Genomic DNA, 18,015 nt, shown 5'->3' with positions numbered 1-18,015 from the left:
ATGTTTGGCCTTCATTATGTTTCCCCCTCCCCTCCTCTCAATCTTAGTTTGAAAATAAATATTCTTCATGTAGGAGAAAGTATTTTTTTTCTGCTTCTTTCCCCAGTTCTGTAGGCTGAAAGGGGTTTTCTCTGAGTTAATGCAGCTCTACTGAAAGTAAGCACCAGGTGGTGCTGTAAAGTTAATTTTTAAACTTGCTATTCAGACATCAGAGTGGAGGGAACTTGTTCAGAGCACTCAGCACAATGTTATAGTGAGCTCTTTAGGGCTTCCTGAAAAAAAATCACCTGGGAATCAAATAGAGTCAAAGTACACAAATTACAATCCCTGTATAAAGTTTGAGTAACAGCAAATGTTGAGGGATGTCTTCAGCTGTAACTTAAAAATAACATTGCTTGACAGCAATAACTTGCCCAGATGGTTGCAGATAAGCTTTAGACAAAATTTTGGTTATTAAAAGAAATTAACTCTGAGATAGAACCAGCATTTCATAGGTATGTAGAATTTTGTGTTTAATTGGTTTAGAACTGTTCTCAGCCCTTCAGTTCTGCTGTACTGGAATGCAGAAGAGCTGAGCTAGACGTGAAAAAGCAAGAAATTGAGACTAAAATTCCCGTATGATTTTGGGTTGGAGGAACCACGTTCTTGCTGCTGCCTGAATTCATATCAGAGTCACTTTTCCAGCTAGGTGAGGTGCCACATCTCAGATTTCCTTTATCCACCCAGGATTAGAGCACAAATGTGCTTCCTGCTGCCCTGCATGCCCTGAACTGTGGTGGACCCAGCCCCAGCCATGCAGATAGCACTGCTTTTGTTGGTTTTTGCATCCAGAGCTGTGCTGGGATTCTTCTAAAGCTGAAAAGGCTAAAAAGAGAGGGAAAGTTTATCTGCTTATTTCATCTTCCTATAAATGGGAGGCAATATTAGCAAATGTCAACTGATATTTAAACATAAAGGGAAACATAAGCATCTCAGAAAATGTTTTCACATGACCTTTCTCCAGCTGATTAAAAGTGATTTTGTGCTCATCTATGTTTTTTTTATCTACAGTGAAGTCCTGGTCTGTTATTCCAGTGTCGGCTAATTCAGATAACACTTATCTATGGAACGGATCATTTCAGTTAAATATTACTTCTACTGGTGTATAAGTAGTGTGGAGTAGTTGTTTCTGAAGCAAGGTTCAGAAATGGACCTGATTTGTAAGACAATCATCCTCTTTCTGTTGGTTTCTCTCAGCCTTGGCATAGATGGGGCATTGGCTCAGAATTTTATCACCGTTGCTGGGCCTCTCCCCAGTGAGCTGGCAGAGAGATGGGGCCTGCAGGACCAGGTCCTGCCCGAGCAGCAGCAGGGCCCTGAAGCCCAGGCTCAGCTGTGCCAGGCAGATCTGATGGCCTCCGAGCTGCCCCGGTACCTGCAGCGGCTCCGTGCGCTGGGGGTGACGCACCACAGGCTGCTGCTGCCGTGGGGCCGCCTCCTTCCCGAGGGGAACGCCATGAGGGCAGAGGGAGCCCAGGTGCGCTGCTACCGCCGGCTGCTGGAGGCCGTGGCTGCCGCGGGGCTCAGAGCCGTGCTGCTGCTGCACCGCGGGCCCGTCCCCGCCGCCAGCACTGCCAGGGCTTTTCCTGAGCTTTTTGTGGAGTACGCGGATTTCAGCTTCCGTGCCTTTGGGGACCTGGTGGATGTGTGGGTCTCCTTCAGTGACCTGCCAGAGGTCCTTCAAAGCCTGCCCTACACTGAGCCCCAGGAGCGAGTCCAGGCCGTGGCTGCTGCTCACAAAGGATTTTACTCTTTGCTCCATGAGATAGTGCCACCAGCAGGTAAGGAGAGCAGGGTTTTTCAGTATGACTGGCAAATATTTTGTGATTGCATTAAATGGCAACTGCTATGTAGATATTTTTGTGTGCCTCTTCCTGACCCACAGAGGAAAGACTAAAACCTTTCTGAAATGTACCTGAAACCATGAAGAGACAAGGCACAGGAAGTCTCCTATGTGATAATAACTGTGAGGAAGTCTGCAATGCCCTTTGTGTGACTTTCCTTATTGTGGACACTGGGGTTTGCAGTAATTAAATCCCAAATCTACCTGTGTTACACAGAGCAACAGAATTTCACATCTTCTGTGATGGATAGCTGGGATTTTCCAAGCAGATATCTCCTGGGGTCTGGCTTCTTTTCTCTCCCAGACAGACAACAAGTAGAGCTGACTGAGTCACTATTTCTTTTCCCAAATTTTTAACTAGTTAATTAATTTTTAATTCTTGCATTTGTCAGGAATACTTTGTTGTACAGTTCACACTATCTGGTGATAGCCTTTAGAAGTTGCCCAGATCCCCTCCTGCATCTCCTGTTCCTCCAAGTTCCTGTCGCTCCAACATCTCAAAAACATTCAGCATAGAATGGATTAAAAAAATCAAATTGTTGAACCATCACGAAGGCATGAAAATTAGTAAAGATATTACTTATGCAGGGAGTAGAAGGGCATTTTATTTACAAAGGCTCTTTGAACGGCACCTTTGAAATTCTACCTTCTTCAGTTCTCCATGGAAATCACAAAGGGTATCCTGAAATCAACTACCTGGAGCAGTGCCTGTTGTTCCACAGCTTCAACAATTTAAAACTGGTTTTAAAATAACTGCAGTAAATTGAAATTTTTATTTGTCCTTAATATGTTATCAACAGACTGCCTCTTTCTCTCTCAAGGTGGAAAGCTGTCCATTGCTTTGGAAATGGATGATGTCTTGGACAGTGCTTCATCAGAATTGTTTTCAGTTTCTCTTCAGGTAGCTCATAATATTTCATCATTAAGGAAGTATTTCCAAAATTATATAAATTTGCCTTGATTTAGCTTTGGTTTTATTTATGGGATCAAATGACTTGTTGCAACTTAAATAAGATTTTAGCTTATTTAGATTTTTAGGTTGACCAGTTTGTAAGCTTTAATTATTTGATTAGTCTGATTATGTGAAATCAGTGATTTAAAAATTGTTTCAGCATCCTTTCTTGGCTGGTAGGCACTGATTAAGCTACATGGAGGCAAATTTGCTCTCATAATTGGCAGTGTTAGCAATATACTTGCTAAATGACAAGATGTCTCCAGAAAGTCTACCTGTTACCATTTTCTCTGCAGGCGTACTTAGTGCACCACCAAAGCTATGGATACATTATCCTAATTAGCTGCTATTTAAAATATCTGCTGATTATGTTAAAACCTAGACTGAGCTGTGCTAAAAGCGATGTAGTTGCACAGGGATGGCACAACACAAGGAGAATGTAATCTCTACAAAGGCAATGACATTCTTTCTTAAAGATCCAATTCCCTGTTCATAGCTGTCCTCACCCAGAGGATGTTGATGTAGGTTGTAATGTACACAGGACAGTGCAGGGTTTTTTGCTGTATTCATAATCTTTGAACACTTAGAACCAGGTCAAGCAATGTTGTAGGATTTAAGCAAGGTGTGGTTTGTAGGGAGAGCAAAGATGAGCTGACTGAATAGAAGAGAACCTTGGACTGAAAAACAAACTGAAAGCTTATCAGTTTTATTCCAACTTCATCACCTGGTTTAACAAGAGAGTGCCATCTGTTCCCTTGAGGTTGATGGCTGCTAGTGGGATAATTTAATCATTCCATACTTGTGGTGTGTAGATTTCTGAAGTGGACTTTCAGCCAAGGGTTATATAAGATTATATACCTGAACCACATAGTTATAAAGGTTTATCTGATAAATCATAAACAGACATAAAGAAATTACCTGTAAATCATTAATTTTAAATTCATAAAATAGAATTTAATGCAGTTAAGTTGTACTTTGGTTAAAAGGAGACATACAAAGCACATCTTCCCATACAGTATCCAGTTTGTGCTCTCTGTATTGTCCAGTGCTCCCGTACAGCTGTATGGCTTCTTACTCCAGCAACATGTCTTTATCAAACCTTACACAGTTTTATGTATTTTTAATGTAATACTTTAAAAAAATCCCATTTTTCTCCAGCATGATTATTTTCCTTTTCTTTTTTCCAGGATTCAATAGACTTTGTGTCTCTTAACCTTCAGTACCATTGTGGAAATGAAACAGATTTTGACAAGAAATTGAGTGAATTCCAGGTAAAGTTATGCACAGGGTTAAAATGATAACAGCAAACAACAGACCATAAATAGGAGCAGAATTTCATGTGCTGTGATGCATGTCTAAAGAGTTCTGATTTTCTGTGAAAGCTCGGGCAGCAGCTACATTAGGAAGCAGCTGCAAAGTGCTCATTTCTCTGTTGTTATTCTGACTTAAAAACTGTTATTGGAAAATGCTGGAAAAGATCATCTTGGTCAGTGCTTATTATTGATGCATTAACAACAGGAATGGCAAAATTCTTTTGTCTGGGACTGAAAAACCTTCTCTCTCACGTGCTGTTTGATAACTAAGCTGTTAGGCCAATACCTAAGTCCTGAAAGATATTAAACTCCAGCTTGAGCTCTACAGCAGTGCTACCAAACTTCACATTCCTCATCAGCGGGGGTAGAAATCATCATCAGGTGCCAGAAATGTTACTGAGGGTGAGTTTATTAAAGGATCAGATCTCCTGGCAGCACCAACATCACTGATGCTGTAGCTGGTACCTATTATAACCTATATTAAATCTCTGGCAGTGAACTGCATTCTTAAAATTCATTAGCAAAGAGTCATCCAGCATCTGGGTAGCAGGATAAGGAGCTGCCCATTTAAAATGCACAAAATGCCAAGAGCATGGCTTTACTAGCTGGCTGATGCTTCTTTTCATACTACTCCCTGATTTCTGTTTTGCAGAGTGTCTGGAAGGACAAAGACATCTTGGTTTTTAGTTTAAAGGTCCTTGACTGTGCCTCCATGGAAGAGCATCCTTTCATACCAGTAGCTGCCATTGCCACAGGTGAGTGATGTTTGAAGAGGAAGAGTTTTTTAGTTAAGATCTGCATGTAGAGCAAATTCAAACTTCACTTTCCTCTACAAATAACTTGTAGAGGAAATTCAAAATCATCCAATCTAGGCTGCTGCTATTAGATGAAATAACAGTTTTTATAGTATTTTTGGAAGATTAAGGATGGATGGTGAGTGTTGAGGGAGGGGAAGCAGGAAATCTTTTCCAGATCTTTTCATCCTTTTCATCAGCCTCAAATTGCAGAAGGTGAAGTTTAGGTTCAATACTGGGAAAAATTTCTTTCAAGATATAATTGTTTGTTACAAGGAGTGTCATGCAGTCCGTGGCATCTAAGACAATATCCATCACTTACCATTTGTTTGTTTGCAGCTATTAATAAAGAAGAAGCACGTATGATTGGGTGTGACATTAATGAGTTCTTGGACTACTTACCTCATATTTTAAGGTACTATAAAAAATACTGTAACACCATACATTACTATAATAGGATACAATGATAAAACAGCTCCCTCTAGAAACCTATGTGCAGGCAGAGACAAGATGTTTTAGTGGTAATGTCTGCTGTTAGTTGCTGCAAAGGGCTGTTTTCTGCTGAGCCCAGTCTGTTCCAATTACTTGCAATCCTCTATCCTGCTACTAATCCTATAATGTAATCCTCTTCCACTCTCTCATCCTTGGTTACCCAAATTGCACCTTCAAGCCAGTAGTAACAAGTACATTTTTCAAGACCTCTGCTTTTTCCAAGAGCAAAATGGTTATAAATAAACAAATCCAGTAGAAGCTTTCCTAGGGGAGAAGTCAATTGAGCTTATGGAAATGTGGGAGATGTCATGGTGCAAGAAGATGCTAAGGATTACAATGGCAGGAAACTCATGAAGCAGTTGTAGCATGGGAAATTGCTGCTCACTGCAAGGATTCTGTTTGCACCTCTGACCTAACTAATGGATGATAAGACCCTATATGCAAAGAGCTGTTCTGCAGTTACCCACTGCCCTCCACCTTCATGTCCCAGCTGGGAGAGAGCAGCGTTAGATTGGTCAGATGTCAGAGCAACTATATATGGCTTATGTGACCTCAGAGGGAAGCAAACTTCCTTTATACTCCGTGTTTGCAAGTTTTATGGCACTGACGTCCACCTTGGGAGATTTTAACTTCTATTTATTATATTTCCAGTGAAAGAAATACTCTACAGGAAAAGCCAGATGCTGTTCTTGCTCCTCGGTCCTCGTATCAAACAGTCTGGGAAATGTTTGCTCAACAGTCTGAATCAGAGAGGGATTCTTTCCTGCAAGATGTTTTCCCAAGTGGGTTCCTCTGGGGCATATCCACAGGTGCCTTTAACATTGAAGGAGCTTGGGCAGAGGATGGGAAAGGAGAGAGCATCTGGGACCAGTTTGGGCATGGGGGCCATGTCCAAATGAACCAAACAGCAGACGTGGCATGTGACAGCTACTATAAAACCAGCTATGACATTTACCTGCTTAGGGGTCTTCACCCCCAGCTGTACAAATTTTCTGTATCCTGGTCTAGAATTTTCCCTGCTGGCACCAACAAGACCATCAATTCCAAGGGTGTTGATTATTACAACCGCTTAATTGACCGCTTGGTAGACTCTAGCATTGAGCCCATGGTGACTCTGTTCCACTGGGACCTGCCCCAGGCTCTGCAGGCTCTTGGTGGCTGGCAGAATGAAAGCATCATAGATGCTTTTGTGAACTATGCAGACTTCTGCTTTTCCACCTTTGGAGATCGGGTCAAACTCTGGGTTACGTTCCATGAGCCCTGGGTTATCAGCTACGCTGGCTATGGCACCGGAGAGCATCCTCCAGGAATCACTGACCCAGGAGCAGCATCTTACAAGGTAGGGGCACGGGAATAATTAGGATCCTGCAGCTACTCTTGTTGGGTTGTTTTCCATGATGGTTCTGTGCTTTAACTATATTCAAATGTAATGTTGCCTCTACTTGGTTGATCGATTTATGATATTTGTTAAAAATTAGTTAGTTAACAGATGTTATTTTATTTTTCTGTTCTGAAAGCTGATGTGGATGGATAGTCAGATTCTTTTGCTTATTCTAAAACTTACTACACTCCCTTGTCTATCATTACTTTTGTCAAGGTGTTTTCTTTTGGATGGAGAGGACATTTTCACATGGCAATAGATAAACCCAATGTTTAAGAGTTTTTGTGCAATGCAGTGTGACACATTTTCCTCTGCTTTCTGCTTCCTAGGTTGCTCACACAATTCTCAAGGCTCATGCCAAGGTCTGGCACCTGTATAATGACAAATACCGTTCTCAGCAACTGGGAAAGGTGGGGCTGGTGCTGAACTCGGACTGGGCTGAACCCAAAACTCCAGGCAGCTCCGAGGATGTGAGGGCATCTGAGAGGTACCTGCAGTTCATGCTTGGCTGGTTTGCTCACCCCATATTTGTTAATGGTGATTACCCAGATGTGCTGAAGGCTCAGATCCAGGAAGTGAACCAGCAGTGCTCCACGACAGTTGCACAGCTGCCTGTGTTTACAGAGGAGGAGAAGTCCTTGGTGAAAGGGACTGCAGATTTCTTTGGCCTTTCCCATTACACTTCCCGGCTGGTCAGTGCTGGGACTAATGGGACGTGCACACCGGGCTACGAGAGCATTGGGAACTTCTCCTTGCATGTAGATCCTTCCTGGCCACAGGCTGCCTCTCCTTGGATCCATGTGGTCCCTTGGGGATTAAGAAGGCTCCTGAAGTTTGTATCCCAGGAATACACAGGGTCAAAGATCCCAATATACATAGCAGGGAATGGTGTGCCCACAGGAGACGCCGGGGATCTTCTCAATGACACTCTGCGAGTGGATTATTTCCGCCGCTACATCGATGAGGCCCTGAAAGGTATGGAGAAACCAAATTATTTTTTTTTTTTTAATCATGGCAGGTGGTTATTCTAGCCCTTCCATGGTGGTTAACTTTAAGACATCACCACTTGCACAGTGATGTGAGGTCAGCCTCCTGTTGTGTAGGTAATGAGTGTGCATTTATATTCTTAAGCCTGTGTGGTGTCCAGATATGGAGCTCTCCATTCTCTTTAGATATTGGAATGCATTTTTTTTATGTGTGGAATAATGTAGCCTGGACCCTAAGGCCAGTCTCTCTGTGAGGACACTGTTCATGCTCTCTAGTTCTCCTGGAGATTACTGGTCTAAAGGCTTTTGCCTGTAGACCTCTCATAAATTGGGGCTGAACTGCCTTTACCAGTTAATCAGACCTACATGGCAGTGACCACTTCAGACTGGAAATATCTTCCTAACATTTCTACCTCAATCATTTTGAGAAGGTTTAGGTTATGCTTGTAGAATGTTCAAGTTATGCTTGTATCTTTGCAAGATGTGTACCTTTTGACATAAAAATAGTGTTAGTGGAAGTTCTGGACTAACATAGAGAGCTGAGATTTCAAATAGAGATTTGACTGATGCTCTCTAGATAGACTAAACAATACTGTCAGGAAAACATTAAATATGCTGTATTAAATATGTTGGTGGTCAGTGTGTACAGCATTTGATCTGCTTGACCTAGATCTCAACATGGTGCTAAAAGTGCTGAAAGAGCTACAGAAAACACAATTTAGTGTTGCTGTTAGGCCTCAGCAGAAGTAAAGAGGATGGACTGCACATGGGAGTGAACTTTTTTTGAATAAGAGGATTCAGTGCTTTTTTGTAAGCAATGTGAGGAGGAATGCTAGACTTGCCTCTGCTGGTATTGGGTACACAGTTCAGCTAAAAGAAGCTCTCTGTGCTCAGGGAATACAGGCAAGCACTAAATACCTGATTCAAATGTTTCCGTTTAATTACTGTGTTAAATCTAAAAGTGAACCATACACCTAAATTGATGAAATCTCCTTGAAAACAAGAACAAAGGGGAAGGGATACTAGTGGCACAAGTGTCCTGTCCTCAGATACCTCTTGACAAATACTTCTTTTCTCACACATTTCTATCACTAAGCATTTCACCAGCTCCTATTACTGTCCTGGCTGCTTTTCCTACCAGGTACTCCTAATTGTTAGGAAGTTGTTTTAGCCTTTAAAGCCATTTGTAAGTGCTTGGCTTGTCACACCTGTCCTTGGCTGTGGTGCTTCTGTAGTGCTGGCTGTGTTCAGGAGATGTTCAGGTGGGTAATTACAGTGTTCTGTTTCTGTGGCAGCGGTGAAACTGGATGCCGTTGATGTCCGGTCCTACATTGCTCGATCCCTGCTTGATGGCTTTGAAGGTCCAGCAGGATACAGCCTAAAATTTGGGCTGCACCATGTGAACTTTGAAGATAGCAACAGACCAAGGACTCCCAAGGCATCTGCTTACTTCTATTCCAGTATTATTGAAAAAAATGGTTTTCCATCCCAAGCCTTGAGCAGATCTGCATCAGTGGTGTTTGACCGACCTGTGCCATCAAAGCTGCCAAGTTTACCAGCATCAGAAGTTCCCTCCAAGGCAAAGGTTGTCTGGCAGAAGTTTTCATCCCAGACTGCCTTTGAAAGAGACATGTATTTTTATGGGACATTCCCAGAGGATTTTACATGGGGTGTGTCTTCCTCTGCCTACCAGATAGAGGGAGGTTGGGATGCTGATGGCAAAGGACCCAGCATTTGGGATAACTTCACCCATGTCCCAGGGAATGTAAACAATAACGAAACTGGAGATATAGCTTGTGATAGCTACAACAAGGTGGAGGAAGATATTTACATGCTGAGAGCCTTAGGGGTAAAGAACTATCGCTTTTCGCTCTCCTGGCCTCGAATTTTCCCCACTGGAAGGAACAACTCAATCAACAGCCATGGAGTCGCATACTACAACCGTCTCATTGATGGACTGATTGCAAACAACATCACTCCAATTGTCACTCTCTACCACTGGGACCTACCACAAGCTCTCCAGGACATCGGTGGCTGGGAGAGCACTGAGCTGATTGACCTGTTTGACAGCTTTGCAGACTTCTGTTTCCAGACCTTTGGGGACAGGGTGAAATTCTGGATTACCATCAATGAACCCAACATCATTGCCCGGATGGGCTACGGCGAAGGCTTGTTCCCACCCAACGTCAAGGAGCCTGGCAGCGCTCCCTACAGGGTTGCCCACATCTTACTGAAAGCTCATGCCAGGGTCTACCACACCTACGATGACAAATACAGAGCGAGTCAGGGAGGGGTCATTGCCCTGTGCCCCTTCGTTAGCTGGGCTGAGCCAAAGACCCCAAGCGACCCCAGGGACATTGAAGCTGCTGACAGGTACCTGCAGTTTTTGGTGGGTTGGTTCACACACCCGATTTTCAAGAACGGGGACTACCCCGAGGTCATGAAGTGGAAAGTCGGGAACAGGAGCGAGCTCCAGAACCTGCCGTCGTCGCGCCTGCCGGTTTTCACAGCGGAGGAGCGCGAATACATCCGGGGCACGGCAGACGTCTTCTGCTTCAACACATACTCCTCCAAAATTGTGAGCCATTCAACAACACGTCTGAGGCCCTTCTCTTATGAGTATGACCAGGAGGTTTCAGTAACAGTTGACAGCTCCTGGCCTTCCTCAGCTCTCACTGACCATCGGCCTGTGGCCTGGGGTCTGAGGAGGGTACTGAACTGGATCAAAGAGGAATACGGAAACCCCCCAATATATATTATTGAGAATGGCGTGGGGAAAAAGGCCAAATCGGATGTTGATGACAATGCCAGGATATTTTACTACAAAACATACATTGATGAAGCTTTAAAAGGTACCAGAATTTGCTTTTGTTCAGTGTTTTGTTCTGGTGTTGTGTGTCTCCTCTCTAGATTCCTGGTTACTTAACTCCTCTGAGGAGTACTTTTTAAAAGTGATTAATATTACTCTTTAAATAGTCTGAACACAATATAAACATAGTGTTTGATTTTATGATCTCTTTTGCATGGCTGTACTTTGTTTCCTCCAACTATGAAGATTCTCTCAATAATCTTAGTTGACCAGTGCCATGTGTATGAAACTAGGAGCCTGTATGTGCTTGCATGTAAATTCCTTAGGGTTCATTAGTGTGTGATTATGCCACTGATGCCTCTCTGTTTTTTTTTTCTGGTCTTTCAGCTTACAAGGTAGATGGTGTTAATCTGAAAGGATACAATGCTTGGTCTCTGATGGATAACTTTGAATGGGTGGATGGTTATGATCCAAGATTTGGATTGCACCAGATTGATTTTGACAACCCCAACAGGCCAAGGACGCCAAAGCGCTCTGCTGTGTACTATGCTGAAATAATCCACAATAATGGCATCCCACTGCCCAAGGAAGATGAATTTTTATATGGAGAGTTTCCAGAGAACTTCCTGTGGAGTGTAGCAACTGCAGCTTACCAGGTCAGGAAACCGAGATGGACTCCTGAAGTATCTGTGGACAGTTAATTCATTGTGTGGCACCACAGAGAATAACAGGCTGAATTCTGTGCTAGGCTGAGACCTAAATTTGGGTTTGCTAATAATTCTTCCCACATTTTCAATTACAGATTGAGGGAGGATGGAGAGCAGATGGGAAAGGACTTAGCATTTGGGACAAATATGCCCACACTCCCTTGAGAATCGGCAACGATGCGACTGGAGATGTAGCTTGTGACAGCTACCACAGGATTGAGGAGGATGTGGAAATGCTGAAAAGCCTCAAGGTGTCTCACTATCGCTTTTCCATCTCCTGGTCCCGTGTTCTCCCAGATGGGACCACCAGGTACATCAATGAAAAGGGACTGAACTACTATGAAAGGCTGATCGATGCCCTTCTGGCAGCCAACATTGTGCCTCAGGTAACTTCACCCAGTAACTTTCAGGTTACTAAAAAATACCAAATCTGATGCTCAGAGCAATGTGTGTGTTTCCATCCATACCCTCATTCACACAGAAATTGTTTTTCATGGGTTTTAATTACATTTTGTGAGGAAACATGGGGTATTGCATAAGCAAATGAACTTGGAATGTAGGTATGTGTTGAAATTACTGCCTGGAAAGACCAAAGTAGACTTATTGTCAGCTGTTTCCAATTGCCTTCTTGTCCCTTTACCTTGGAAATAGATTCCACAGGGACCTTTGCAGGAATCTTTCAGACACTGAGGTGAGACTGACTAATGTAGTTCTCAGGATCTTCCTTCTTGCCTTTCTTAGAGATGGATGTAACTTTCTTTTTTTCCTGGGAGTCAGGAAGCTCCACTGGTCAGTGTTATTTGTCACATACAATGGATGGTGACCTCACCCCTGCATCAATCAGCTCTTTCAACACTGTTGAGTGACTTTGAGCCTTACCAGCCCAGACAGGTGTTCTAGTGGATTTTATTTCAGCTGAGAGTCAGTGCAGGTGCAGCAGTTCTTCACTGATGAGTTCTGGCTGTCACAAGGTGGTTTTTTGGTAAAAGTTTCATCTTCACCATCAGACAGTCCCTAAAGAAACTGGCAAAAATGTATTTTGTAGGGGGCATGAGTGATCACTGCCTTAGGAACAGGTAACTGCAGATCAAAGCACAGTTTATTTGTGGTGATAAATGAATCTGAGTTACTATGAGATTGGCTGGTTGAGTCCTTTGTCCTCCTGTCTTTCCCCCCAGGTAACTCTCTATCACTGGGACCTCCCACAGGCGCTGCAGGACGTTGGTGGGTGGGAGAATGATACTATAGTTCAGAGGTTTAAGGAATATGCTGAGGTCCTTTTCCAGAGGCTGGGGGATAAAGTGAAATTTTGGATAACCCTCAATGAACCCTACAACACTGCCTATCTCGGCTATGGCGTCGGCACAGCTGCTCCAGGTAAGACTGCTGGGCATAGCCTCAGAGCCCTCGTGGCACTGTCAGCACAACTGTTTTATGCTGCAGCAGAGCAGTTCCTCGGGGCTTGCAAAGGTAGAACAAGGAAAATGGTGTGCTGTGGATAGATGGGGTTTAGATTGCTGTGGTGTGCTGAACAGGTCCTTCTTTTACTCTGCCTGTCACCTCCAAGTCTGGATTACACTTCTGCCTGGAGCAGACCTTATTTCCAGACCAGCTCCAGGGACTATAGAGAAGATTTAGGGCTGAAGGAAGACCCAGCTCAGTAGCAGGGTAGAACCAAAAGAGGGGATGTGAGCTGACCTGAACATACAGCTTTCTGCTTTCCAAACTGGCAGCAGCAGCCTGTTGCCAGGGCTGGCAGTCCAGAGGGAGGAGGGGGCAATGCAGGGTCCTCCTCACAGCTTTCCCATGGCAGCTGCTCCTTCAGCTGCCTCTGCCTAGCACTGATTCCAGCCCAGGGCTGGGCTTGGGGCACCAGGTGTTGCACATTCACTCCTTTCCCAGGGGCAGTTCGGGGTGCCCTGGGGTTGTGTTAACCTGGGAACAGCCACGGGAGGTGCTGCTGCCCTGCCCGTGCTGTCCCTGTCCCTGCAGGCGTCTCGCTCCGGCCAGGGCGCGCTCCCTACGTGGTGGGGCACAACCTGATCAAGGCACACGCGGAGGTCTGGCACCTCTACAACGAGACCTTCAGGGCCAGGCAGGGAGGGCTCATCTCCATCACCATCAACTCTGACTGGGCAGAACCACGCAACCCACACAGCCAGGAGGACGTTGAAGCTGCCAGACGGTTCATGCAGGTACAGAGACCCCTGGTCACAGCTCTCCCTGCTCCTCTTTGGGTGCTGGACATGCCCAGAACCCAGGTCAGCATCTCACTGAAATAACATGGTGAGGCAGAGGCATCACTGCAAGGAAATATATCCCACTCTTATGGGGGCTGATCAAGAACACAACAGAAATGAGACAAAACATGGTTGCATTGTCAAAAGCTTATTGAATTTGCTGCTGTTATATGGGCATCCTTTTGTATCTCTGTGTGCCTGTTGTAAATTCAAGTATCACCTATAAAGCAGCACATGACAAAAGAATGCCTAAATCCCAAGTTTTGATATATGATTTATCTTTCCTTGTCTTCTGGTTTAGTTTTTTCTAGGTTGGTTTGCTCACCCTATTTTCAAAAATGGTGATTATAGTGAAGTGATGAAAAGAAGGATTCGGGAACGAAGTCTGGCCCAGGGCCTGAGCAAGTCCCGGTAAGAGCCCAGGGCACACACCTGCTTTTGTCTCACTGGCTGTGCTGAATCATGTTTTTCTTACAGAAATGATACATTTCAATGATTCTATTCCAATGTTACTGTAAAAAAGCTTACTGTATCCTCACAGAAAAATTCTAGTGTATATTTTCAGAGAATCACAGAATGGTTTGTGTTGGAAGGGACCTTGAAGATCATTCAGTTCCAATCTAGGCAGGGGGGCTTTATCTATTCCCTGTCTTTACCTCTCTTGCAAACTAAACTGACTAATATATCTTTGGGGTAACAAATTGTCAGCACAGTGACACAGTAACTGCCCTGCATTAGCCACAGTACTTTACCTGATGCCTGTGGTAAATTTGTTTAACTTTCTTAAAACTATGTACTGAACTCATTGGTCCCTCTCAGTTACATTTCTTATTTTCCATTCCCAGTTTCTCTCCTTGGGCTTGTGGTGCTGGTACCAGGGATCCCAGCATTACCCATGGAGTGGGTGTGCAAAGTGTATTCTCTCTTTTCTCTTGCAGACTTCCAGAATTTACTGAAAGTGAAAAACAAAGAATTAAAGGCACATATGACTACTTTGGCCTAAATCATTACACCACGGTTTTAACATACAACCTAAACTATCCTAAGGGTGTTATGTCATATGACTCTGACAGGTAAGAGATGGATGTGAATTATTGCTCAAGTAAAATCTGCACAGCTGGAGCCTGGGTTAACTGACAAGTGTAAATTTCTAGCAAATAAAGCTGAGATAGGTGTTTTAAGTTGTTAAAAACCAGTACTAGGGATAATATAACCAAGCAGTACCTGAGGTGCTGTTGTCACAAAAGTGCAGCAACAGCCTTTTCCTTACAGACATGAGGTGATAAACAGTATTTATCATATTTCCTGCCTCCAGTCTGCAATTTAAACGGTGAGGTGTTATCCTGGTTTATGCATACTGATCCATTTGCTGTTAAACAGGTTTAGGTCCCTCAATGCATTGGATAAATGTAAGTTCAAAGCCTAAATAGCTAAATCACTTCATGGTTAAGTATAGATTAAGTCAAGATTTTTTATTTAGATACTAATTATTTCATTTCTCAACCTCAAAAAGTAAACAGTAGGAGATTACTAGTTTTTCTAATGAGAATTCAGGTAATGGTGTGACCACACATGGGGGTGAAATTGTCTCCTTTCCAAAATGTTTCCACAGGGAATAGATGAAATTGGAAATAACTTTGCTTTGCTGGTACATCCCAGCCCCTTTTAGTTTAACCCTCTAGGACAGTGGGCTCATTACATTCCTGCATGTAATGTAAAGGGCAATTTTGTGTGCTCAAGCATTGTCCCTTGAAAAGCAGAAGCCACGTTGTAGCATGCAAAGATTTGGAACCAACACATTGTCAGCCACAGCTGATTTACACAGAGTGTTACTGGAAATGAAAACATGAGAAGGGTTTTTTAGGCTTGTGAGCAGCAGCAGCACCTCAGTCCTGGGCACGGAGCTGCCTGGCAGGTGGGACCGGCCCTGAGCAGTGTCCTCCTCCACAGGGGCGTGGCCACAGTGACCGACCGCAGCTGGCTGAGCTCCGGGTCTCTCTGGCTGAAGGTGACGCCCTTTGGGTTCAGGAAGATCCTCAGGTGGATAAAGGAAGAGTACAACAACCCTCCCATTTATGTGACTGAAAATGGGGTCTCAGAAAGGGGAGCCTTTAAATTCAATGACACTTGGAGAATGCATTACTATCGGACCTACATTAATGAGGCACTGAAAGGTAAGAGTCATTATTGACATCTGGTCATCCAAAGCTCTGAGAGCAGCACTGGCTTTGCCACAAGAGTGATGTGTATAAGCAATTTGTAAAGAGCTGAAAGACCACTGCTATCACACTTGCAAGTTACACAGTGACATGGGCTTACTGAATTCATTTCAAAGAGCCTTGGTTACCCAAAACTGCTCATGGATAGTCACAAATGTGCCAGGAAAGATAATCTAGAGGAAGATAACAGACCCTGGGTTTAGTGGGGTATCCTGCAGGTTCCTTGGTTTGCTGCACCTGGTGAGAGAGGTACTACTACCTGATAAACTCGTCTAGTCTGACTACTGCTGTGTCTAAAAACTGTATCTTTTTAAAAAACAACAGTAAAAACCCAGTGCCCAAACTGGTTTCAGTTACAGGAGTGGTTAAACAGCTTCAGGAAAGGGCTTTTTCAGTTTGCTTTTCTGATATACTGGGAGCAGCCAGGTGTTCAGGCATTTACTGCTGTGTAAAGGCCCCACAAACACTTGTTTTGGCAATGGTTGCATTTTGATGGGTTTTCTTCTCTATTCCTAAACCTTTGTTTCTTGCACAAAAGCTTTGACTTTTGGAGCAGAGAAAAGCAGTGTCCAGTCCTGGGCACTGAGTGCACCTGCTTGTTGGCAATAACCTCCCTGTGTGCCATGTGTGGGTGCTCTGGAGCACCTTCCTGCCCTGGCTGGCTGAGGGGTGACCACTGACCTGTTTTCTCTGCTCTCTGCTCCTGCCTGCAGCCGTTGTGCTCGATGGTGTCGACCTGCGGGGCTACACTGCCTGGACACTGATGGACAACCTCGAGTGGGCAGCAGGTTATGAGGAGAAGTTTGGGCTCTACCACGTGAATTTCTCAGACCCAGCCTTGCCACGGCGCCCCAAGGCCTCAGCCAAGTATTACTCACAGATCATAAACTGCAATGGCTTTCCAGACCCAGCCACGGGCCCACATCCCTGTCTGGAACAGGAGCCAGAAGGTAAGTGACACAGCAGAAATGGTGCTTGTGTGTTTGCATCTAATCCTAATCCCAAAAGAGTTCCAGAATCCTAAGGTTTTTAGAGACACCACCATTTTCTGCAATATTTTTTTAAAGACTGCAGTTAATGTCAGTTCCCTATGCAAAACCAGACTAACAAACCTTGTTGAGGTGCAAGAGCACCTCAACACATGCTTATCTTAAGAATGTAGCAAAAGTTACTCCATTAGACTTTACTCCAACAGAACTGCCCAAGATCTTTTCTAAACCACACACATGTGATACTCCCACAAGATTGTTTAGAAAAATTTTTGAATACTTTATACAAATCCTAGTTTTGAATAAGGCTTTGGAAATACTGATTCTTTTGTCATTTGTGTCTTCTCCACTGAAGTAGTACAATGAAAAGCAAGCAGTGTTAGGTGGGGGTTTGGGAATGAGAACGCTCACCTGTTCCATCAGGAATTGCACTATCAGCCTCAGCTGTGCCTTTACTCTGAGCTAGAATTGTATCAGTCCTGCTCCTGCCAGAGTATTGAAGAGCAGAGTTGAAGGCTGGTGGAGGCAGGGAGCAGCGATGCCCACCCCTGCATGGAACACGCTCTGCACTAACCCTTTCTCATTGTTTTCCCATTCAGTGACACCCACAGACCCCACTCCAGGAGCAGCTGACAGCGTGAGCTTTTTGGGATTGGATTTGACATCCCAAGGGGCAGAAACAGCACTCTATGTGCTTTTTGCTCTTTCTATAGTTGGAGCACTGGGCTTGGCTCTTTTTGCATACAAATATGGAAAATTGTCCAAAAGATCCCCTAAACAATCACACATGGAACTTAGTAGTAAACTGTAATATTTCCATCTCATAAAACGTTTGTTTGGTTTGTTTTTTCTTAAAAAAAAGCCTATAACAACAGGAAAAAGAACTACTGCTTGCAGTATTGCAGCTTTCTGTCTTGCCTCAGAGATAGCTCCCAGCATTGTGTTGTTTTCATTCCAATTTAAAAAGGGGGAGGAAAATTATTTTTCTATGTTAACTGTCTCTTTTGTCCATGGGCATTACTGATTTGATTTCTTAAAGACCAAAGTAAAATTGGTTGTTCCTGTCTGCATATAAAGATTCTGAACATCAGCTGGCATCTGTCCTTGCTTCATCATCATCATCAACAGTTCTGAAAGGACCCCTGGAAGTTCTCCTGCTTCTCAGAATTTTAAGACAAATTAGTGTCTCTCCTGGTGAAAACTGCTATACTGCAACTACTGTACAGATTGGATTGTCACCCCCTTTTTCCT

The 18,015-nt window shown here is 43.8% G+C and overlaps 1 protein-coding gene across 1 annotated transcript; it reads left to right on the top strand.

Moving 5' to 3' along the window:
• The first annotated feature begins 1,186 nt into the window (after positions 1-1,186).
• On the top strand, positions 1,187-17,575 carry LCT (lactase). Its single transcript, XM_036386666.1, has 17 exons — positions 1,187-1,820; positions 2,704-2,783; positions 4,022-4,105; positions 4,800-4,902; positions 5,281-5,356; positions 6,085-6,772; positions 7,144-7,789; positions 9,096-10,652; positions 10,997-11,265; positions 11,412-11,702; positions 12,495-12,693; positions 13,309-13,511; positions 13,858-13,967; positions 14,495-14,629; positions 15,507-15,730; positions 16,489-16,725; positions 17,364-17,575. The coding sequence occupies exons 1-17, from the start codon at positions 1,187-1,189 to the stop codon at positions 17,573-17,575; spliced, it is 5,748 nt and encodes a 1,915-aa protein (XP_036242559.1).
• Positions 17,576-18,015: the final 440 nt, after the last annotated feature.

The sequence above is a fragment of the Molothrus ater genome, chromosome 7 (assembly GCF_012460135.2).
Source record: "Molothrus ater isolate BHLD 08-10-18 breed brown headed cowbird chromosome 7, BPBGC_Mater_1.1, whole genome shotgun sequence".
NCBI lineage: Eukaryota > Metazoa > Chordata > Aves > Passeriformes > Icteridae > Molothrus > Molothrus ater.
Note: the sequence above shows the minus strand (reverse complement) of the source record. Positions and strands in the feature narration are given on the sequence as shown.

Excerpts from the sequence above, each read along its gene's own strand:
- LCT (XM_036386666.1), top strand. The coding sequence starts at position 1,187 with ATGGACCTGATTTGTAAGACAATCATCCTCTTTCTGTTGGTTTCTCTC. Across the intron at positions 11,266-11,411 it reads TAGCAACTGCAGCTTACCAG|ATTGAGGGAGGATGGAGAGC; the intron begins GTCAGGAAACCG and ends TTTCAATTACAG. Across the intron at positions 15,731-16,488 it reads CATTAATGAGGCACTGAAAG|CCGTTGTGCTCGATGGTGTC; the intron begins GTAAGAGTCATT and ends TCCTGCCTGCAG.